The 22,977-nt window shown below is 49.1% G+C and overlaps 1 protein-coding gene across 23 annotated transcripts in view; it reads left to right on the forward strand.

Moving 5' to 3' along the window:
* Positions 1 to 22,977, forward strand: part of EPB41L1 (erythrocyte membrane protein band 4.1 like 1) — a 176,317-nt gene that overhangs the window by 107,254 nt on the left and 46,086 nt on the right. For all 23 annotated transcript variants that reach the window (XM_070801594.1, XM_070801597.1, XM_070801595.1 and 20 more), the window contains 5 exons: positions 11,531 to 11,721; positions 13,354 to 13,518; positions 15,418 to 15,522; positions 16,309 to 16,351; positions 19,960 to 20,035. In XM_070801594.1, the coding sequence (XP_070657695.1) occupies positions 11,545 to 11,721; positions 13,354 to 13,518; positions 15,418 to 15,522; positions 16,309 to 16,351; positions 19,960 to 20,035 (566 nt within the window). In that variant the 5' untranslated portion in view covers positions 11,531 to 11,544. The remainder of the gene's footprint in view (positions 1 to 11,530; positions 11,722 to 13,353; positions 13,519 to 15,417; positions 15,523 to 16,308; positions 16,352 to 19,959; positions 20,036 to 22,977) is intronic.

Here is a 22,977-nt window from a genome sequence, read left to right on the forward strand (position 1 = left end):
CTCCCTTCAGTCATTCTGAAGGTTGCGCAGCTTCGTCTTTGTGCATCTGGCTTTTTTTTTTTTTCCCTTTTGCATAATTTCCTTTGGATGAATCTGCATCAGAGCTTCTTCCATAATAGCAGCAAATTGGGACTAAGTGCCCAACAATAGGGGAATGATTGAGAGCGTTTTGGAACATCCAGTGGGTAAAATAATATGCAGCCGTGAACAGCCGCAGAAATACTTACCCTCGAAGCGTATGGAGCTGTGCACTCGTCAGGGTCCTCGGCATCTTTTCTTCAATTCATTTCATGTCGCGGTGACAGAGGCGGGACAGGGGTTAGAGCCTTCCCGCGCGTGAAGAGATTCAGGCCAGGCTGTCATCTCTTGGAGGGCAGTGTTCATGTTTTATTCATTGTTCTGTCCTCAGCGCGTGGCTGAGTGGTTTGCAAATGCTTGTCTGGTGAAAGAATTGATGGAGTGGGCAAAGCAGATGGCAAGTGACTTGTCCAAGGTCACGCAGGTAGGAAGACCAGGACCAGGGTCTTCTCATCCCTACTTGGCACATTCTTCTTACTCACTGGTCAGTATCTTGAAGGGGAGTAGGATGGAGAGGTGCGCAGCGAGGACCAGAGACAGACCAGAGCATAAGTCTCATTTCTATCCTTACTGACTGTGAGGACTTGGCAAGTCAGTTCATCTTCTTAAGCCTCAATTTCCCCATCTGTAATATGGATAATCCAAGTACCTGTTTTTTTTTTAATTTAATTTTATTTTTAAACTTTACAATATTGTATTAGTTTTGCCCAACATCGAAATGAATCCACCACAGGTATCCCCGTGCTCCCCATCCTGAACCCTCCTCCCTCCTCCCTCCCCATACCCTCCCTCTGGGCCGTCCCAGTACACCAGCCCCAAGCATCCAGCATCGTGCATCGAACCTGGACTGGTGACTCGCCTCATACATGATATTACACGTGTTTCAATGCCATTCTCCCAAATCTCCCCACCCTCTCCCTCTCCCACAGAGTCCACAAGACTGATCTATACCAAGTACCTGTTTTTAAGCTTGTCATCAAGATTAAATGATTTCGGGTATGTAAGATCCTTAGCATAGGAACTAGCACACAGAGAAGTACCTAAGAATGTTAGATGTGATGATAATGATGATATAATAATGTGGAAATATTTCTGATATAGTAAATTTTTTTTTTTTTTTTGCCGTGCTGTGGGGCACGTGGGATCTTAGTTCCCCAATCAGGGATCGAACCCACCCCTCCTGCAGTGGAAGCTTGGAGTCTTAACCACTGGACTCCTAGGAAGGTCCCCTGATACAATTTAATGTTAAATGGAAAAAAACCCCAAACCATTAGCACTCAGATTAAAATGATATAAAATTAGATCTGACCATAGGTACAGATTGGAAGAGAACAGGTGGAAATAGCAGGTACTATGGGGAATGAATGACTGACCCAGACAAACCTTTTTAAAAATACTTACTTTTTCTTGTTTTAATTACAAAAGAATTATGTGACAAATCCTAATCATTTAAAAGCATACTCTTTCCTTGTTTTCCCAACCAAAATCCTTCTCTCCAGAGGTAGCCAATGACAACAGGATGGTGCCTAGATTTTTTTCCATGCCTACATAAACAATAAGCATGCAAACCGGAATGGGACCATAAATTGCATTATTGTTTTACAAGTTAGATTTTTTTCATTCTATGTGCCAACATCTTTCTGTGTCAGTGCATCTAAACCCCATCCCCCAAATGTTCACACTAGATATGTAATACTTTTGTAATTCCTTTTTCACAGGATAAATCCTAGTTCATTTGGCCATCAACAGGGGGTTGATGGACATTTAAAGTTGTTTCCAATTTTACTCTATTCTAAATAACGCTGACCGTGAACTCTCGTAGTGTTTAAACAAGAAAATCAAGTGAGAGACTGAGAAACTGTGAGATTGCGCAGGGTTGCTGGGGAGGGTTCCCTGCTTCTCTGGGCTTCTTTCCCCTCCTCACCTCCCTTCTCAGCGGAGCCCCAAGGGGCAAGGACACTGATCCAAAGCCGTGTTTGTTACTGCAGTTCCCCGCTCCCTCTCACCAACTGCTGATCGGTGAGGTCCAAGCGAAGTGATGATGATGAAAGGATCCTTTAGACTGTAAAGCACCTGGCACGTGGGAGGGCTTGATACTGCTGTTATTATTTCCACATCCAGAGCAACAGTAGCTTTGGTTACACGGTTGACAGCAAGTGGGATGTAGCAGGTTTGAGGGGGAAGAGCATGGAGCCGTGAGCCAGCAGACCTGGGTCCGGGTCCCTGCTCAACTCGAACTGACAAGCCATGTGACCTTGGCCAGCCCCGCCTGCTGGGGGAATAAACCCACCCATCTCATGTGGCCCTGGTGGAGCTCAAAGGTGACAAAGCCAAGGCAGCCAGCTCATGGTCCGGCTCTCAGAGGGTGTCCCGCTCCAGGGAGGTCTCCTCTGCCTCTGCAGTCATCCGTGTGGACCAAGTAGGAGGCTTTTCTCCTTTCTGATGCCGTTTACTCTGCAGTTTGGGCATGTCACGTGGTCCCCGGCCTACAATGGCACACCAGTTTGTGGCTCCACAGTGGCACGTGAGACCTTTGGGCAAGAAGCCAGTGCTGACGGGTGGCAGCCTCTTCACATGGCTTGATTTTATTTAATGCGGTGCCCATGGGTACCGCCGGCCTCTGACAAATTGCCGTCTCCGCCCTGCCGCGTAGGAATGACTGCGGGCCCAGCTCCTGTTTCTACCCCTCGAGCTCCATCAGAGGCCTGGCTGGGAGGCGGCACAGTCCCCCTCCTCCCTCCTCACGGGTGGTCATTTCATTCATGTCCACCTGGAGATTGTCACTCAAGGAAGTGAATGTTCTGTACTGGGGAGATCCCAATGGGAGTTAACATCATCCCCAGAGGGAGAAGAATAAATCTTAATAGCCTCTCTTTCTCTCACTGTATTTTTCTTTTAATTCTTTTCTTTTTCTTTTCTGACTCCAAAAGTAGTACAGGCTCATAGTAGGAAATGGTGTAACACAGAGAACCCCCTAAAAAGCCAAAAAAACAAAAGTCTGTAATTTCTGCTCTTGTTAACCTTTGAGCCTTTAGACGATGAGAGTTTCTAATATTTCTTGAGTACTCACTGTGGGCTTTGGCTTGGAAGTGCTTTACGAGCCAAATTTCAGTTTGGTCTAATTCAGTTTTCTTAGTAAACCTAGTAAGTGGGTAAGATTATCATCGTGGATTTACAGATGAAGACACTGAGGCCCAGTGAGATTGAGGGAGAATGCAAGAAGGTCTCCTGGTCCCCTAGTCCGTCCTTAACCATTAGACTGTACTGCCTCTTTCCAATTTCTCCTCCCCTCCCTCTCTAGTTCATGTTATCTACTTAGTGTCAGGTGGTATATCAGTCACAGGTGGCGCTAGTGGTAAAGAACCTGCCTGCCTGCAGGAGACATAAGAGACTCAGGTTCAATCCCTGGGTCAGGAAGATCCTCTGGAGGAGGAAGAAATGGCAACCCACTCCAGTATTCTTGCCTGGAGAATCCCATGGCCAGAGGAGCCTGGCGGGCTACAGTCCATAGGGCTGCAAAAGAGTCAGACGTGACTGGAGTGGCTTAGCACACAGCACGGTGTATCAGTCAGATTCTGGCAGAAAACAGAATTCCACTCAGATGCTTTAACTTGGAGATATTAAGAAAGCTGTGGGCAGGGTTAAGAGAACCCACGAGGGGGACCCACAAACTCACGGTGACAGAAACTATTAGCTCCCTTCGGCCTGAATGAAGAGAGGGAGGGACTAGTGTTACTGGGCTTGTGCATGGAGCTGTCACAGAGCCGCTCAGCCACCACTAGAACCCCAGGGAGGGTGACTGGGGAGATATACCTCCCCGCTCTGCTTCCACTCTCTGACCTCCTGCCAGTGCCTCCCGTTGACCAAAGGCAACCAGAGGTCAGCAGGCAAAGGAGTTCAAAGGACAGTCCAAAAGCTCAGCCTCCTGGCTCTTTGAGTGGGACATGGTTCTGGGGGTGCACATGGGGATCAACAGCCCGGGAATGGTCCTAGGGGAATGGGAAAGATGTGCTCCGTGACTTCCCCAAAAGAAAGGATGGTCTCGGTAACCATGATCATTGAAAACATCTTTCAGAACAGAAGACTCTCACTTTCTGCCTAGCATTCTCTTTGTTTTGGCATTTTCCACACCCTGTTCCTTCTTCCTCTCTCCACTCCTTCCTACTGTGAGTTCCTGCCTGGTTCAGAATTCCCACGACCGTCTGGACAGAAGTTGTCAGTGTCTCAGATTTAGAAGAGAGCCTTCGTGGCTGGGGAGTGATTGTTCATGACCGTGGATACTCGTGGCTGTGCGTGCCCTCACGCGGTTCCACTGCAGTGCATATGTATGCAAAGACACGCTTCCAGAACACATGTCATAAACATCTGTGATACACGCTCCCTTGTCTTTAGCGTGACTGTAACTTTTGCATTTCAAAGTCCTTTTGTTCTCTGAAACATCCTTTTTCTCTACAGGGCCCTGCTCTGAAGTGTGCGATTAGGGCCTCTCCTCCCTGTTTAACAGATGGAGAAACTGATGCTCACAAAGGGGAAGTGACTCGCCCAAGACCCATCAGATAGGAAGTGGCAGAACTGAAACAAGAAACAGTGGTCCTGATTCTAACTTCTGCTCTTCTCAGTGTATTTGCCTTTTAATCTTGGGAAGTTTTTCCTTAGCCAGTTTTACCCCTGGGAGAAATTAGTACAGACGAACCCCCTGAGGCTGCTGGAATGTCATGTAGTGGGATGGACTTTGGAGTCAGAGAGTCTTGGCACAGTATTATGACCTTGGGCAAATCGGTAGGCATCTTTGGGCCCATGTGTCCTCATCAGTCAAATAAGGATGATAATATCAGGAGTTTGGATGGAAAAGTCAGCTGCTTTTCCATCCAAAAGTCTGATAAGTTGTCAGGACAGACTGGCTGGCTGGTAGCCAGGAAGGCTCCTGAGGTGAATGCAGCCCAGGTCTTTTGACTTGTCTCATTGCTGTTCCATCCACCGATCACCCATGTGTTTTTCCATTTATTCATCTGACCCCAGGCTCCGTGGGTTTGAATTCTGACACTGCTATTTACTAGCTGCACGATCTTGGGCCAGTTAGTTCACTTCTCAGTGCTTTAGTTCCTTCTTTTGTAAAATGGAGATATTGAGAGGACCTATTATGGGTTATTATGAAGATTAAATGATGTAAAATGCTTAGATCAGGGCCTGGTAAATAGCAAACTCTATAAATGTTAGCTTTGTCATTGTTATTTATCAAGAACTGCTCTAAGCCCTGGGGAAAATGGCAAATGAGACAGATAAAGGTTTTTGTTGTCTTTTGGCCATGCTGCACAGCTTGCAGGATCTTAGTTCCCTGACCAGGGATCGAACCCAGGCCCGTTGCAGTGCATGCACGGGAATCCTAACCCCTGGATCACCAAGGAATCTCCAAGACATAAAGTTTTGTCTTTGTGGAGTTTACATTCTAGAGAAGGAGTAGAAACAATTTGTGAACTTATGAAGAAACACATGCTTGCTTCATGGGCGTAAAGTTTATTTTTGATGGGTGGTAAAAATTTTTGAAAGTAGATAGTAGTGTTTGTTATACAACACTGTGAATGTGATTATTGTCCCGAATTGTTACACTTAAAGGTGGTTAAGATGGCAAAAACAGAATAAAGCAAAACCAAAAAATCAGCTGTAACCAAAAAAAAAAAAAAAAAAAAAGGAAGGAGGGACCCACTTTAGACAGAGTGGTCAAGAGGCACATTAACTGAGATCCGAAGGGTGAGAGCTACCAAGAGACAGGGGACAAGCCCACCTTCCACACGGAGGGAGCAATAAGGGCGAAGCCCCAAGACAGGGGCAAGCCTGGCGTGACTGAGGTGCAGACAGAGAATCTGTGTCTCACTTCTGTCACAGTGGTGGTGGCAGTAGGGGAGCTAAGCAGAGGCCTTATGCAGAGACCTGGAGCTTTGGTAAGGAATTTGCATTTTATTTTGATGGGAGGTCATTGGGGTTTTAAAGAGGACATCCATTTGGACTGTAACTGTGGCTCCTCTGTGGAGAATAAGCCCTAGGAGAGCCTACGTGGCTAAAGGGACCGTGGAAGAGATGGAGCCGCCATGCAGACAGGAGCTGAGAGTGGGTTGGACCTGGGTGGAAGTAGAGCTGGAGAAAAAGAACAAATCCAATTTACTGGACCCAGAGATGCTGAGTCACGCTAACCCTGGTGGGAGAGCTTGATGTATAAACCAGTCGATTCACTTTTAATGTGGGGGTACAACCGCAGGCCAAGTGGGTGTTGCCTCTTCCGGGCAGAGACACCCTCTCCCTCTAGGCGGCCCAGATGGAAAGCCACAGCGTCTGAAGCCTGCTTAGTGCCCCCGGAAAGCGAGCCCGGGGAGCCAGCCTGTGGTTGCAATGTTGAAGAGTGTCAGAGGCTGACAGGCTGCTGAGCTGGCCCCAGAGGGGGCCAGGCAAGCACGCTGGGCCTCACTGGGCCCCTCACCTCCAGACAGGACTGGCGCAGCCACTGTCAGCATTTCCTTCTTTGGCTGACCTTTCCCTTTTCTAATCCTGTGCGTTCGGGTTTTCACATGTTAGTGTCATCAGTCAGGCTTTGCTGGCCTCTGTCTCTCTCTCCATCTGTTCTGGGTGGGCACTTCTTTTTTTGTTTTTTTTTTAGTTGTTGTTGGGTTTTTGTGTGTGTGTGTGTTTTGGCCTCATCATGCAGCACGTGGAATCTTAGTTCCCCCACCATGGCCCAGGGATTGAACCTGTGCCCCCTGCAGTGGAAGCGCCAAGTCTTAACCACTGGACCACCAGGGGCGTCTCAGGGTGGGCACTTCTAAACCCCAGCTTCGCAGACCACTTCCCACTCTGGCTTCCCATTACTGCTTGTCATTCTGGATCTTCTCAGGGTTGTTTTATTCGGTGCCCTCTTTATGCTATTTTCCCAAATCTCCATCACCCCCCTGAGAAGGAGGGAGGAATATCTCTGTGTTAGGGTTGAGATGACCTAAGCTCAGAGGAGTGAAGTCACTTGCCCAGTGTCCCAGAGGGAGCTAGTGGGGGAGGGTTCTAGGTCTCACTGACCTGGGTCTGCCTCTGGCCCTGCTGCCCTGCATGGAGGGGTCCATGGGATGACTATGCATAGGGTCTTTGACGCTAGGCCTGGCCTGCAATGGCTCGGTGACAGGAGTCTTACCCTTTGCAGCAGAGTAACATTTCTGAGTCTTGCAAAGCTGCTGTCCCCCACACCGCCCCCCACCCCATCCACCTCCAGCTTCTTCATTTCTCCCTGACTCAAACCTATTCCTCCTGCCAGCCTGTGTGGAGCTCACATTTATAGGCTTCTTGTTCCAAGAAGTCAAGTTGTCAACGCCGGGACTTCACTGGTGGTCCAGTGGCTAAGACTCCACGCTCACAACACACGGGGCCAGAGTTCAATTCCCGGTCAGGGAACTAGATCCCACATATGGCAACTAAGAGTCTGCATGCCACAACTAAGACTCAGTGCAGCCAAATAACTAGATATGGAAAAAAACAAGAGGTCAAGACTCCCTGTCCTCTGCACATCCCTTCTTGTTCCCACATCTGAGCATTTGCCCACATGGTGACCTAGTCCAAATGTCCTCCCTGCCATCACCTGTCTAGAGTCTCCCTCTTTTCAAAACCTAACTCCAGCTCACCCTGCACTCTCTACCCTATAAGTCTTCCTTGGAAACCCCAGGCTATACTGTTAATCACCAGGTCCTAGAATCTTCTAGAGGCTGAAATGTACACGGGCAAATCTATGTCACATTCTGGGTGAGTATCAACCTCCCATGTGGCAGGGAGCTCCATGGGAACCAGCACACGGTCCTCTGGGTCCGCTGCAGTGCCTGGCCAGCTTGGCCGCCCAGTGGGTTCCATCAGTCTGTGCTGACCTGGTCCTGGGCAGAACTGTGCCCATGTGACTGGCTGTGGCAGAAGCCAAGGTCAGGTTCTTGGCTCACTTTCTGGGCCCCAGTGGGAGAACCATGCCATTATCCCCAGACTTGTGAGATGAAGAAGGTTCTCCTCATCACAGATTTAAAAAATAATAATGTGATTTTTCTTTTTAATTCACAAATTTTCTTTTAGGTTTAAACAGATTTTATTTATCTCTGTCTCATCCTGTCATACCAGACCATGTGCATTGGAAACATTTATTTTTTGACTTCTAGTTGTTTTTTTAAAATCATTCAAGAAATCTCCAAGTGTAGTAGAGAAAAACGAGAACTACAGTTAAACAGAAAGAAGAAACAAAATAATTTGTATACCCGCCTTCTAGAAACAGCCATAGTTAATATTTTGCTGAATTTTCTTTTTTTCTTAAAGTATTTATCCTTTTGGCTGCACCTGGTCTTATTTATAGCACTTGGGATCTCTAGTTACAGCATGAGAACTCTTAGTTGTGGCATGGGGAAATCTAGTTTTCCCTAACCAGGGATTGAACCTGGTCCCCCTGCATTGGGAGTGCAGAGTCTCAGTCACTGGACCACCAGGGAAGTCCCCTTTGCTGAATTTTCTGTATCTGTACGTGTCTATTAGGTAAAAGAGGGTCGATCTGTACAAACTGTTGTGTGTCATGCTTTTCACTCAGGTGTCCTCCGTGATTTTGTACATCACGTCTTTTCACTCTCTAGAGCAGACACACCATCTTTTATCTCACCAGCCCCTGGCCACAGGGTTTGTCCGTGGCTCATGCTGCTGCCTTGGCTCCCAGCCCGGGGCTGAGTGCTTTCTCCTCCTCTGAGATTCTGTTGAGGTTTGCCTGAGGCATCAGAGTGCAGCGGGAAGAATGATGGACCCGGAGCTGGGGACTGGGGAGTCAGGAGGCTGGGTGAGGAGGAGAGTGGGTGGGAGGGACCAGGGAAAACCTGTCTGAGGAAATGACTGTTGCTCGAGCCCCTTTTGCTCTCTGGCTCTCACCTGTAAAAGAAGAGGAGGAGACTGAATTATCTCAGAAGCTTCCAGCTCCTCTCATTTGTGGGTTCTGCCAGCACCGAGCAGTCATGCCAGCAGCCTCTGCTGGAGACCTGGGCGGTGAAAGCCTGGGATATTTATTTAAGATTACTTGGCTGGCTATTTCCAAGATGATGCAGGCCCTGGTGAAGGTTCAGCGAGTCCAGGCTGAAATGAGACTGAAGCAGAGGCAGGAGGAGATGTCCTGGAGCCTCTGGGCTGCCTGAACCCATGAGGGGTGTGTGGATTCTGCTTCTCCCAGCACAAAATATACAGATTAGTCTGTGGATTTTTTTTTTTTTTTTTGAAGCAAAATTAAGCAGGCATTTATTTGAAGAGTTCTTCCCTGTAGGCCTTATCTAGCATAATGCCTGATATCTCCAGTGCAGGCTTAGAAGAAATCCAGATCGGGCAGATTCATCTCAGTTTGACCTCATGAGGCTGTGCGCCATCCCCCTGGAGCAGCTCTGTGGCTTTGTGTTCTGGCACTGAGTCAGCACTTAGCGTCATGTAAGCAACAGAGCTTTTATTTAACGATGGCTTTAAGTTATAACCATAAAGCCCAGGGTAATGATGTGAGTGGAAAGCATTTCTGGGTGGGGATGAGGCCACGTGGACCAAGGCCTTCCTTTCCTCCTCATCTTCTTAGCAACAGCATCCATAACGCCAGACCTTCTCATTTGTGCTACAAGCTCCAGCTTACAAAGCGCTCGGCTCATTATCCATAAGGTGGGGAATGAGGATGCTCATGACCTATCTTGGGCCCTGGAGACGTTGGGTGGCTGAGTGGGGGTGCTCAGGGCCCTTGACTTTCTGTTCAGTGCCCTTTGCTTTGGGCGGGGCTGGTGGCTCCTAAAGGCAGTGGGGGTAATAAGATGGGGGCTTGGAGCATGTGCTCAGCCCAGGGTGGATCCTGTATCTGTTGGCATCTGCCTGTCAAAGGCCCCCACGGTGGGTGGGGTGGGGGAGGGACCTGCCAAATCTCATCTGGATCTTTCTCTTTTAAAGTGATGGATTTAGAGAAGGCTCTAGACTCAGCAGGTGAGGGTTCCTGCTCATTTCTGTTTCCAGGTTTTAGCTCCAAACTGTTGTTTGTTTTTTGTGTTTTTTTTGAGAGATGTGTTTTCACCGAAGGGGATCAGAAATGGCTTCTTTTGCTTTCCTAAAAACAAACCACTTGTGAGTTAAATATATGTATATGTGTGTGTGTATTTTTAAAATTATACAAGTAATTCCAAAGTATATGAAGTTAAAAATGAAGTTCCCTCTCTTATCATGCCCTATGGAACTCTCTTTTTCTTCTCTACCTAATTCCGAATTATTGACCTCTCTTACCAGCTTAGTGAGTATCCTTCCAGATCTTTTACTACATGCGTACAAGCACTAAGATGTTGAGATTGTTGGGGTTTATAAGGACCTACTGCCCAGCTGCTCTTTGGAATAAGCAAACTGCAAAGAGAGAAAAGGAGAGAAAGAGAGAATGGTGTGGTACTATTTATATATATAAATTTTATAATATAATTATATATAAATATATTACAAAATATAATATATAATATGAATTTTAAATATAATTTAAATATAATATAAATTATATTATATATAATTATATATATATTTTTATATATATAAGTGGGACCATGCCATTCTCTCTCTCTCCTTTTCTCTCTTTGCAATTTGCTTATTCCAAAGAGCAGCTGGGCAGTAGGTCCTTGATTCTCTGAAATCTCATTTCCTGCTTCAAGGGGGAAATGATAAGAATAGTCTGTCGCAGAGATAATTTCTGAGTCCCTCGCTTTTGGGATGAGTCCTAGTGAGACGAGCTGACTGCCCATTTGTAGCAGACGTGGGGCCTGAGCCCATATCTCCGTCTTTGACATCATCAGGGCTATGCGTTTGTTAAGAGGACCTGTCTTACCCCTTTAGATCCATCCTGACCGCATCCCCGTGGAGTCAGGGGGCAGCAGTTATTGAGGCTTGGGCCATGAAGAGCCTTGCCTAATGTCGGAGCTGGAAGGACTGGGAGCCTAGGGCTCTTTGGGTTGAGTTCAGTTTATCTAGCATTGGCTGAGGGGCTGCCGTGTGCCAGGTGCTGTGGTAGGAGGGACAGCCGGGCCCAGGGCCTGCCTGGAGGTGGTCCCTGACTGTTCCTGGTGCTCTTGGCAGAGTGGGGCCCCCTGGAGAGACTCTCCTTGTCCCCAGGAAGGGCCCTGATTCCAGACCTGGGCCAAGAGACTGGAGTCCCTGAGGAGCTATATGGGCAAAGGGTGGGTGGGGGTCTGTGACCTCAGCTGCTGCCGCTGACCCCTCACTTCTTTGGACTCTCTCCCCATCCTCCCTTCCTCTGTCTCTCCCTCCTCCCCCTTCTCTCTGTGGCTCTTTGTCCATTTGTCTCCATCTGTCTCTCTCGGCGTGTGGTTCCTGTCCCCCTCGCTCTGTTCTGTCATGCCCTCGCTGCCCCTCTCTCTCATCACATTCTCTCTCCTTCATGCCAATGCAGGCGTGCTGGTCACCATGACAACAGAGACAGGCCCTGATTCTGAGGTGAAGAAGGCTCAGGAGGAGGCCCCGCAGCAGCCTGAAGCAGCCGCTGCAGCGACCACCCCTGTGACCCCCGTGGGCCACGGCCATCTCGAGGCCAACTCCAATGAGAAGCAGCCGCCCCAGCAGGACGCTCGGCCTGCAGAACAGGTGTGTGCCCGGGAGCGGGGAAAGAAGGGAACCAGGGTGTACTGTTGACCCACGACGTGCGAAGCACTGTGCAGGGGCCATCGTGTTCGTTTTTACATTTTATTCTCCAGGACCTCAGGAGATAACTGTTCATTTCCCCACATTACAGTGGGGGAAACAGAGCCTCAGCAGGATGGAGTCACATCGCTATAAAGTGCTGTGTGCTTCGTCGCTCAGTCACATCCAACTCTTTGTGACTCCATGGACTGTAGTCTGCCAGGCTCCTCTGTCCATGGGGATTCTCCAGGCAAGAATACTGGAGGAGGGCCATGCCCCGCTCCAGGAGATCTTCCCAACCCAGGGATCAAACCCAGGTCTCCCACATTGCAGGTGGATTCTTTGCCATCTGAGCCACCAGGGAAGCATAAAGTGACAGAAGTGCAAGTCAAATCTGTGTCTATCTATCTACCTATCTGTCTATCTATATTGGCTGCACTACATGGCATGCAGGATCTTAGTTCCCTGACCAGGGACTGAACTCACGCCTTCTGCAGTTGAAACATAGAGTCTTAACCACTGGACTGCCAGGGAAGTCCCAAGTCAAATCTAGATCTGATGTTGAAAAATCTGTGTTGCTTCAACCTCATTTTCCTATTCCCTCAAGCTGTCCATTCTAGCTGGGCAGGCCTGGTGTGACTTCAGAGCAAAATTCATCATCTAAAGAGACAAGGAGGGGCTTCCCTGGTGGTCCAGTGGTTAAGAATATGCTTTCCAATGCAAGGGACGCAGGTTTGATCCCTGGTAAAGAAACTAAAATCCCACATGCACAGAGCAGCTAAGCCCACACTGCAGTTAAAGAGCCTGCTCACTGCAACAAAGACCTAGCACAGTCAAAAAAGAAAAACTTAAAACAAACAAAATAATAAAGAGACAAAGGATTTGGTGGGGGGGCGGTCATCTAGCCATTGAATTCACACCTCCCTTAATTCACAACAGGTAACCCAGCCAATATCATTGAGGTTATCTGTTGCAGAGTTAGGACTGATATGCAGGACTCTGACCTCCCTTCCTTCCATTAGGTCAGTCCTAGCCACTGGTGGCTCAGTGGTAAAGAACCCACCTGCCAATGCAGGAGACTCGGATTTGATCCCTGGGTCGGGAAGATCCCCTGGAGAAGGAAATGGCAACGCATTCCAGTATTCTTGCCTGGGACATCCCATTGACAGAGGACCCCGGCAGGGGCTACAATCCATGGGGTTGCAAACAAGTCGAACACAACTTAGTGACTAAACAACAACAAAACCTCATGCTTGGCCCAGTGACAGACTGGGAAGGAGGAGACCAAGCCCTGGTAACTCATGCACTGTTCGTCTAAGGAGAAAGGATAGCTCTGGCCTCTGGGTTTGGTTCTGTGGGATGCTTCTGCCTGCAGGGACGCAGTGGACCCCTCTTATGAACCCACCCATTGTACGCAGTGCTGACTCTCCTCCTGCACTTTAGACGGGGGTGTCACCTGGGGGTGTTCTTAGAGGGCCATGGCTCTCATTTTGGAGTCTGTCTTAGCTCCAGCTGCTTCCTCATTGCATCTCATTTGGATGAAATGCTATGGTTTCAAGCTCATTGACCAAATCCTTCCCTTGGTTGGACTTGCAGAGCCTAGACATGGAGGAGAAGGACTACGGGGAGGCCGATGGCCTGTCAGAGAGGACCACACCCAGCAAGGCCCAGAAGTCACCCCAGAAGATTGCCAAGAAGTACAAGAGCGCCGTCTGCCGAGTCACTCTGCTCGATGCTTCTGAGTATGAGTGCGAGGTGGAGGTAGGGAGCCACAGCCCAGCCCCAGCCCACTGGCCTCGGAGCCAGGACAGGCCTCTGAGCACTCAGCCTGGGCCAAGCCAGAGGGCGTCCATTCTTAATGGAGGCCTGGACCGACTGCCGTGTAGATGATAGGCCAGCCCTCCTTTGCCTAGACCCTGTCACCAAGGCCCAGAGAGGGCTCTTATGATTGTACATAGAATTAGATGAGGCTCAGGCCTGGCACCAGGAAAAGCCTTCTTAGGGTGGCTGTACCTTGGGTAGGATTCACTGTCTAGGGGCTGATCTGTAGCCTGGTAGGACCTGGACTCTTCTATCTCACCCTGTAGATACCGAGGTTTCGACTAGAATCATATTCATGTATTTATTGGATGGGGAGAGGGGTTCTCCCTGTGAACCACCCTGTCCAGGGCGCCAGGACAAACTGGTCACTCAAGGGTTCCATGGTAAGGTGTCTCCCAGACATAGGGAGGCGGCGCATGGGAAGGACTGCTCCCCACAGGCTTTGTAGAAACCCTGTGGCATGGTTCTGTCCCCTAGTGGGTGGCAGGGAGGACACCTCTTCTCTGGGGTCAGCCCTCCTGGCTCCACATTTAGCGTCTCCCTTTCCTATGTTGGCTGGAACTCCCACTCGAATTCTGAACTCTGACTGCCCCCTTAGAGGTTCTGCCCCCGTCCAGGTGCCATTCCTGGCCCGTCCACATACATGGAAGAGTCCAGAGGGTGGCCTTACTGCTGAGAGTTACAAGAGCCACCAGTTTCCCCCTACCCCACCCCAGCCTCTGAGCCCTGGTCTTAAGGGACTGACTGACCTCTAAGCTCTGGGAGGCTGGTTCTGTCTTCTTTTCAGGGTTGGGGTTTCTGTCTTTTTTTTTTTTTTGATGTTTATTTCTTCCACAGAAGGGTTGCAGGGTGGATATCCTGGCCAAAAGAGAGGGATATCCTCTCCCTCTTCTCTTCTGCCCATGCTGGCCCCACGGTGCTGTTTCAGCTGCCCTAGGAGAGTGTGAGGGTTTGACCGAGGCCGCTTTCTCTGAAGGCCTCCTTCAAAAAAGGCCCAAAACCCAAAAATCCCTTGGTTTTTCAGCCGTTCCCACAGTCAGGCCTGATCCCAGTGACTCTGCCAGACCTTGCAGGGGCCTCCCCACCTCCCTGGAGCCCCCTGTCTCTTTGGGTAGTGACTGCTTCACTTGCCTCTGTTGGTGCTCGTCTTCACACCTGTGGGTTGGGTACCCACAAGTTCTGGGCTTTGTCCTTCCTAATCCTCAGACCTGGATGGTGCCCAGAGAGGTGCCACGCACGGATGATGGGAGCTAGGGGAGAAGGTGACTCCCACAGTGCTGCTTCCATCTGAAGCTGGTTTAGGTACTGTGACCGCCTGAAGAAACTCTCTTGCTGCTTGGATGGGGGGCGCCCCCTTAGTGTAAGGGGAGGGACCCTGGAGGAGAGTTACTCTGTGACACTGAGTCCCAGGCCCTCCCCTCCTCCCCTGCCCACATCCGTGACCTGTCAGGCAGCTTGTCTCTTCCTCACATCCAAAGTTCAGATTTTTGGTTTTCTCTTCCTTGGGTCCAACTTAGACTGTTTCTCTTACTCACTGTACAGGAAGGAGAAGTCAGTCACACCCTGACCCCACTCCGGCTTCCCCCCAAGAAGATTAAGTGCTAGGAGGACCCCAGGAGGGCTTGGACGAAGGCAGTGGATGGGCTGGGATTAGTGTTCCCCAAGGGTCCCTTTGGACTTGGTGAGCAGAGCCCGGTGGGAGACAGGAGCTCTGAGATCCTCCCCAGACGCTGGAAGCCTCTTGGGGGTTTTCACGTCGTCCTGGTGGAGCCTGGGGCACCTCCCCGCCCCACCCTGACGTGTGTTCCAGCCTTGTGGCATCTCTGCTTCTCTCTCTAGAAACACGGCCGGGGCCAGGTGCTGTTTGACCTGGTCTGTGAGCACCTCAACCTCTTGGAGAAGGACTACTTTGGCCTGACCTTCTGTGATGCCGACAGTCAGAAGGTACCTGGGCTGGGGAGCGGAGTTGGCTGAAAGGTCTGCTGCGGGGACACGTCTTCTCTTAAGCCCCCATTGGCCTGGCCGCATCCTATGGCTTCCATCAATCCTCAGACCTTCATTAGGCACCTTGTCTTTTTTGGGGGGATGTAGAACCATTTTTAAAGTCTTTATTGAATTTGTTTCAATACTGCTTCTGTTTTATGTTTTGGTTTTTTGGCTGTGGGGCATGTGGGATTTTAAATCCCTGATCAGGGATCTAACCCGCATGCCTGCATTGGAAGGTGACCTCTTAACCACTGGACTGCCAAGGAAGTCCCCACTAGGCACCTCCTGTTTGCGCAACCCCAGGGTTCATCCATCCCTGTCTATCAGTTCTCTGTCTCCGCTGTGTGCTGGTCCTTCCTTGGGACCTGCAGGTCAGCCCCAGATGAGTATCTGGAGAGCCGTGACGTGGCTTCCTGGGGAAATAACCCCGGTGCCTCCTCCCCACCCTTGGGACGCTCCTATCTGAATTTCCTCCTTCGCACCCATGCCAGCTGCATTACCTGTTCACCTTGCTGCCTCAGGGCAATGCTAGGCCCAGGGCCCCAGGTTCCCAGTCCTGCCTGAAGCCAGGCCTCATTCCCTCACCTCCCAATCCCAAGGGAAATGACCCAGACTGCTCACCCAGGAAAGGGTGTTCCCTGCTGGGGCGCTGTCTGCAGGGCGCTTCAGGATATTTCTGTCTCCTCACCCTACCCACGTCCCCTCTCCCAGCTCCCTCTAAGGACCTCTTGTCTTCTCTTGCAGAACTGGCTGGACCCCTCCAAGGAAATCAAGAAGCAGATCCGGAGTGAGTGACCTGCCTTGGTGGGAACGTGGTGGGGACTCCATCCTTCTTGGGGAAATGCATTCAGACCCATGAGTTCATTTGCTCTGCGTGGCAGATCTTAGGGAAGGCAGGATATTACTGTAGAGACGAGGAGCCTGAAGCCTGGATGAGAGGAATGACTGTCTGGAGTCACATAGCATGTTAGCAGAGGAGTATTCAGGATGTCAGCCCTAGGCAGCCCAGGTCTGCAAGCCCAGAAGGGACTTACAGAGTCATCTAAGACAAGGGAGCAAACTGATGGCCCTCAGAACAGCCACCCTCCTGTGCAGGGCCAGTGTTGTCTTGGGTGATCAGTAACCTTTGACTCAGAATCCTTGTCCGCACTGCACTCTAGGCTGCTGCCAACTGATCAGTAGTGAATGTGTCCTGTATTTAATAATGAGTAACTGAGGCCCTGAAAAAGGCAGTTAAAGATCACAGAGTGAGGTATTGGCCACGCCAGGTCTCCAGCCCTGGCCTCCCAATACCATCCTGCACTCTTCAAGGCCTGGAGCGAAGACAGATGAGCAGGCCAACAACCTGTCTTTTCTGGCCCAGAGGGGAAAGCAAGGCATATTGGGAGGGACAGGGAAGCCTTCAAATGGCAGAAGGGAGAGGTAGGTGGCCTCAACCATGGGGACATCCAGTAGGTGGGGACTTGGAGCCTGGAGGCAGAGATGCCTCCACCAGGGGCTCCGCCCCCTTGGCTGTGCTTGGGCTCCCTGGTCCCCTGGCTGGAAGGCTATAGCCGAGCCTGTTGCCATGACAGCAGGCAGCTGGGTCTAGGGATGCCAGCTGACTATGCAGGAGGGGGCTTGAGGATTCTTCCTGTAGCCTCCTGTCAGTTGGAGACAAAGAGGCAGGCTCGCAGATAGAGCCCTCTCCTCTGGGGCCAGCAGGGTCCCAGGCCTGGTCTTCAGGCTCTCCCCAGGAAATTCAGCCCCGCCGGGAAGCCTGCCCCTCATGCCTGAGAGGGTCAGAACACATTCCGGTGGCTGAGAGTGTTTGAGATGGACCAGGTCTTTGGAAATGCAAAGCTGCTGATAGAATCTTTGGGTCTCAGCTCCCTCCCAGGGCAGGGAGTCAGGTCTCCTCAAGTTATTGCGAAGCAGAGCTGCCTCCTTCAGTCCCTGTTCCTTTCCCCAGTTTCTACTCTTTCATCCCAGTTCTGTCTTCCGGGGCTCCGGGGAACAATTTGTTTATCCCCTACTCTACCCTCCCCATCATGTGGCTTGTGGAATCTTCCCCAACCAGGAATTGAGCCCGGGCCCTCAGCAGTAGGGTGCAGAATCTTAACCACTGGACCACCTGGGAATTCCCTGTCCCCTTTCTTGATTTGTGACAGCCCCAGCCTTCTGAAGCTGGCACCTGAGTTCTGATGTCCTGGCCTTCAGAGTTTGGTATATTTCCTCCTGAATCTCAGTGCCCATCACTCAGGGCACTGGGGGCGATTCCTCTACCTCTCCGGATTCCTGCATCTCCCTAGCAAGTGGGTTAATGATTCCTGCCTCGCTAGGTGGCGATGAAGTTTCTATGATGTGAGTGTGGACAACAGCCAGCACAGAGTAGGTTCTTCACAAAGTAGGAGGCAATCTGGTGTGATGGTTAAAAGGGCAGACATGGATCAGACTGCCTGGATTTGAATCCTGACTCCATCACTACTTCTTGTGTTAGTTAATTGTTCTCTACCTCATCATTTATCAAGTGCGGGCCACCCTTATAATTAGGGTTCTTGTGAGGATTAAATGAGTTATTAGGTGTTTAATACCTAGAACGTGCTTGCACATAGTAACACCCAGTTTGTTTTAGCCATTATTATTATTATTGTTAATTATTGCCATTATTTTTTCTCTTTCTCTCTTTTTTTTGGCTGCACTGCATTGCTTGCAGGAGCTTAGCTTCCTGGGCAGGAATTGAACCCAGTGAAAGCCCAGAATCCTAACCATAGGCCACCAGGGAACTCTTCCATTATTATTCTTGAGACAGGAATTGTTTCCCCTTGAGGAAGTCAGCTGTGGTCAGGAACCTAAGCTGTGGGGTCTTGGGATCAGAGGCTAGACTTATTTTCTACCACTGACTGGCTGGGTGATCCTGGGAGGATGACTTAACCTCTCAAAATCTTCATCTATTAAAAGAAAAGTGTACCTCAGGACATTATAAAGATTAAATTCCAAAAAACACATAGAAAGTTCTTAGCAAGCCAAGCAACCAGCACTTAGTAAGTTTGGGAGACACGACAGCTATGAAGATGGTGATGACCACAGGGACAGGATGGTAGTGAAGGTGTGGTCACCAGCCCTTCCTGGCCATGGCCATGTCCTGGATGGGCCTTGCTTTCTCACTTTGTCAGGGGTCCTTTTTTTTAAAAATTCAATTAATTAATTAAAAAAATATTTATTTATTTTGCCATGCCAGGTATTAGTTGTGGCATACAGAATCTTTGATCTTCATTGCTGCGTGAGAACTCTTAGTTACAGCATGTGGGATCTAGTTCCCTAACCAGGGATTGAACCTCGGCCCCCTGCATTGGGAGCATGAAGTCTTAGCCAGTGGACCACTGAGGAAGTCCCTGTTGGGGGTTCTTTTAGAACTTGGAGCCCCAAATACTCCATTGGGGCCGTCTGACCATTGTCCTGGACTATGGCCTTTCATCAAGGCCTCCTCCCTTCCCACCCCTGCTTCTTAAGTGGTCATCCCTTTTCTTGGCTCGCAGAGCTTTCCTCTAGCTAAAACCCCAGCCTTTATTTTTCTTTACTTTTTAAATGTGTACCATTGATTTTTCGTAGCTAAATGTGGAGGTTAACATTTATCCCAGTGAAATGTTTTTTGTTACTTTTAGCCCATTATATTTGCCTTTCAGTCTCATTTATAATCCATTTGAGATGGAGTCAACATCAGATAGGACACAGTTTTGCACTGTCTGTTCTGAGAAACATTAATATGGAAGGAGGCCCGGTGACAAATGGACGCAGCAGGTCAAATGGGCTTTGGAAACTCCTGAATGCATGTCCCCCCTTTAAGAGGTACAAGGCACAGTAGCAGAGTGAGAGCTCCGAGAAACCCAAAGTCAGGAAACCTGTTTAATGTGGTACTTTCTAGATTAGCTATCTTCCCACGAGTGTCCTGGGCACAGACTTTGGTGTAGAGGAGAGTGGGCTCTGGAGCCAGGTGGCCAGGGTGGGTCTGAACCTTAGCATTGGCACTTCCAAGCTGGTGACCTTGGGCTGGCCGTTTTGCTACCTGGGCCTCACCATCCTCATTTACAAAATGGGGGTGACCATAGGACTTGTTTACTGGGCTGTTGTGAGGTTTAATGAAGTGATGTTTGTAAAGTATTTAACAGCATGTCTAGCATGTACCATTGGTTTTCTTTCTCCCTTCCTTCCCACTGCTAGTTCACAAGTCTTTTAATCTGGGCCTCAGTCTTCTTGTCTGTCAAGTGGGAATAATGTTCTAGGTTTTCTTATGGGTTTGTCCTAAGATTGCAGTTATGGGAAAACTTTGAAAAATTGCCCATGAGATGGTACATCTGGGCCACCCACTGGGAAGATGGGGCCTCTCTGATCTTTTCTCCCACCTGCTCCTCTCAGGCAGCCCCTGGAATTTTGCCTTCACAGTCAAGTTCTACCCTCCTGACCCTGCCCAGCTGACAGAAGACATCACAAGGTGAGGGCTGGGGAGGGGCGGTGTTGGAGGGGGATGGACACAGGGCCCTGGGAGACACGAGATGGAATATGGGTACACAGTGCGGAGTGCAAACCCAGATGCCCACTGAGGCCATGCAGACAGCATCAACAAGGGAATCCGACTCAGTGCAAGAGAGAGTGATGCAAGCACAGTGGTCTATGCAGTGAATCCTTGACTTCGGAGGGGGAGGTGTCACAGGGTGCAGAGGGGCTCAGTGGGAATTCAAGAGGACAGAGCCCACCTAAAACGGTCCCTATTCCCCTCGGCAATCACATGGGCATCGGGCCCTATTGTTGGAGGAAAGCTAGATTTGAGAGTAAAAGCCACAATTTTAAAATGCTGGTGACTCATTGAAACTTTCAAAGCATATGGTGTGGGCCATCTCTGGGTAGGATAAGCCAGACACATCTGAAGGCTGATGGGCTGGGTGGACCACCCGGTTTTGACTAGGGGGATAAGGAGGGATTAGAACACAGATGCCTTTGAAAGTGGGAGTTTGGTCCTGTGTGTTACTCTGTGTTTGACTCTGAAGTATGGGAGTCAAATGGGGCGTGTGACATCCCCAGGGAGGCAAGCCCAGGCTGCTGGAGTGAATTTGGATTGTGGATGCAGGCCTTGTGCCTCAGGGCCAGTAGATAAGAAGGCTTGAGGATTAGAAGAGGGTGTGAAGCATCCCTTATGGGGCTCAGCCTGCCTCTGGAACCCAAAACAGGGAGAGCACTTTCTCTTTATCTAAGTGTGTTAGTTGCTTCAGTCATGTCCCACTCTTTGCGACCCCATGGACTGTAGCCTGCCAAGCTCCTCTCCATGGAATTCTCCAGGCAAGAATACTGGAGTGAGTTGCCATTTCCTCCTCCAACTCTTTATCTAAGCCTCTTCCAAAGAGATAGCCTTACTTCTTGATATCCTGGGGCTGTGTCACGCCTACCACAAATACGATGAGGTTTGGAGCTACTAAGCCAGTCCCTGTCTCCCACTGGGTCCCTCTCTAATCTCTGCCACTTGCCAAGCAATCAGCCAAGGTCAAGATACTGACTCTGGTCTTGGGAGATAAAACAGATGTTCCTGAAATAGATCAAATCTGAGGCCTTGGCCTCATTAGCCCTGCTCTAATACCTGAGGTCAGCTTGGGGCCAGGGTGGCAGCAGCAGGGTCTAAACTTCATTCCTGAAAGGGCTGAGAGCTTTAGACCAAGACAACCCCCACCCTTCCTGGTCTTGCCCGCTGGTGCCTCCCCTCTTTGTTCCTGGACATTGGGACACCAGGAAAGAAGTTAGCCCTGCCCAGTATGGATGGCCTCAGGGAATGGGGTTGGTAGTAGCAACTATTTAGGTGTTTATTTCTTGGCCGGCGCACTGTGTGGCGTGCAGAATCTTAGTTCCCCAACCGGGGATCAAACCTGTACCCCCTGCAGTGGAAACCAGCGGACCACCAACGAAGTCCCTGTGGCAGCTGTTTAGCAAAAAATATTTAAACCCCAAATAAACTGGTCAAAATGACAAAGTGACTGGGATGAAAGACAAGTCTGTGTACTTGGCAATGATTTCTGAATTTGGAGACTTTTGAATGAAATGTTCATAAGCCCACCCTCGGTGCCTGTGATGTTTGAGCTGCTGCTGATTCTGAACCGCAGCCTTGCCTCTGAGCATACACTGAGGCTGCATGTACTTTTTACCAGAGCTCTGACTGCAAGATAATGTCACGGAGCAGTACAAACTACTTAAAAATAAAAGCCACTTAAAAGATACGAGTAATTGAAAAAAAAAAAAAAATGGTGAGACATGGCAAAGTGGTCAGGGAGGTACTGCAGGCTGAGAATGAACTGGAACATTAAAAAAAATACACAGTAACTTAAAAAGCAATAAAAAAAATGTGTTTGAAATCGTTCTAAAAATGGTAAAATCATCCAAGTGTGCATGAAAGTTATAAAAAGTCTTGAAAGTTATAAAAGTGGTTGGAAATGTTTCTTCTGGGCCAATTTGGTTTTTGACAATTTACTTAGAGCTGTAGCCAAATTAAAAAGTTCTGAGACTACATCGGCAAACAGGTTTTTCCGGACGGTGGATTATGGTACAGAAGTGAAAATGAATAAAATCAAGTCACACGTGCTGACATGGGAAGGGCTCTAAGGCACCCAGCTGAGTGTGAGAAGCAAGTGAGCTACACAGTCAGATGTTGCATTTGCTAGATTTACCTGCTAAAACCTCCCCATTAATCGAAACCACGTGCATTTTTTTTTACCATGTGCATTTTTTTAAACTTTATTTTATTGAAGTATAGTTTCTTTACAATGTTGTGTTAATTTTTGCTGTACAGCAAAGTAATTCAGTTATATACACACACACACACATGTATTTTCTTTTACGTGTTCTTTTCCACTACGGTTTATTACAGGCAATAGTTCCCCATGCTATCCAGTAGGACCTTGTTGTCTTTCTATTCGGTGTGTATTAATCATAGTTGGCACCCGCGAATCTGCAGCTCCCACTCCGTTCCTCCGGTACCACCCTTCCCCTTTGGCAACCAAGTCTGTTCTCTGTGTCTGAGTCTCTTTCTGTTTTGCAGATAAGTTCATTTGCGCCATAGTTTAGATTCCACATAGAAGTGTTATCATGTGGTATGTCTTTCTCTTTCTGACTTACTTTACTTAGTACGATACTCTCTAGATCCATCCATGTTGCTGCAAATAGCATTATTTCATTCTTTTTTTATGGCTGAGTAGTATTCCACGGTATTTGGTTGGCCAAAAAGTTCATTTGGGCTTTTCTGTAATGTCCTGTGGAAAAACCCAAATGAACGTTTTGGCCAGCCCAATACACCACATCTTCTTCATCCACTCATCTGTTGGTGGGTATTTAGGTTGTTTCCATGTCTTGGCTACTGTGAGTAGTGCTGCTATGAACATAGGCGTGCATGCGTCT

This window comes from Bos indicus, chromosome 13 (genome assembly GCF_029378745.1).
Source record: "Bos indicus isolate NIAB-ARS_2022 breed Sahiwal x Tharparkar chromosome 13, NIAB-ARS_B.indTharparkar_mat_pri_1.0, whole genome shotgun sequence".
In the NCBI taxonomy this organism is placed as follows: Eukaryota; Metazoa; Chordata; class Mammalia; order Artiodactyla; family Bovidae; genus Bos; species Bos indicus.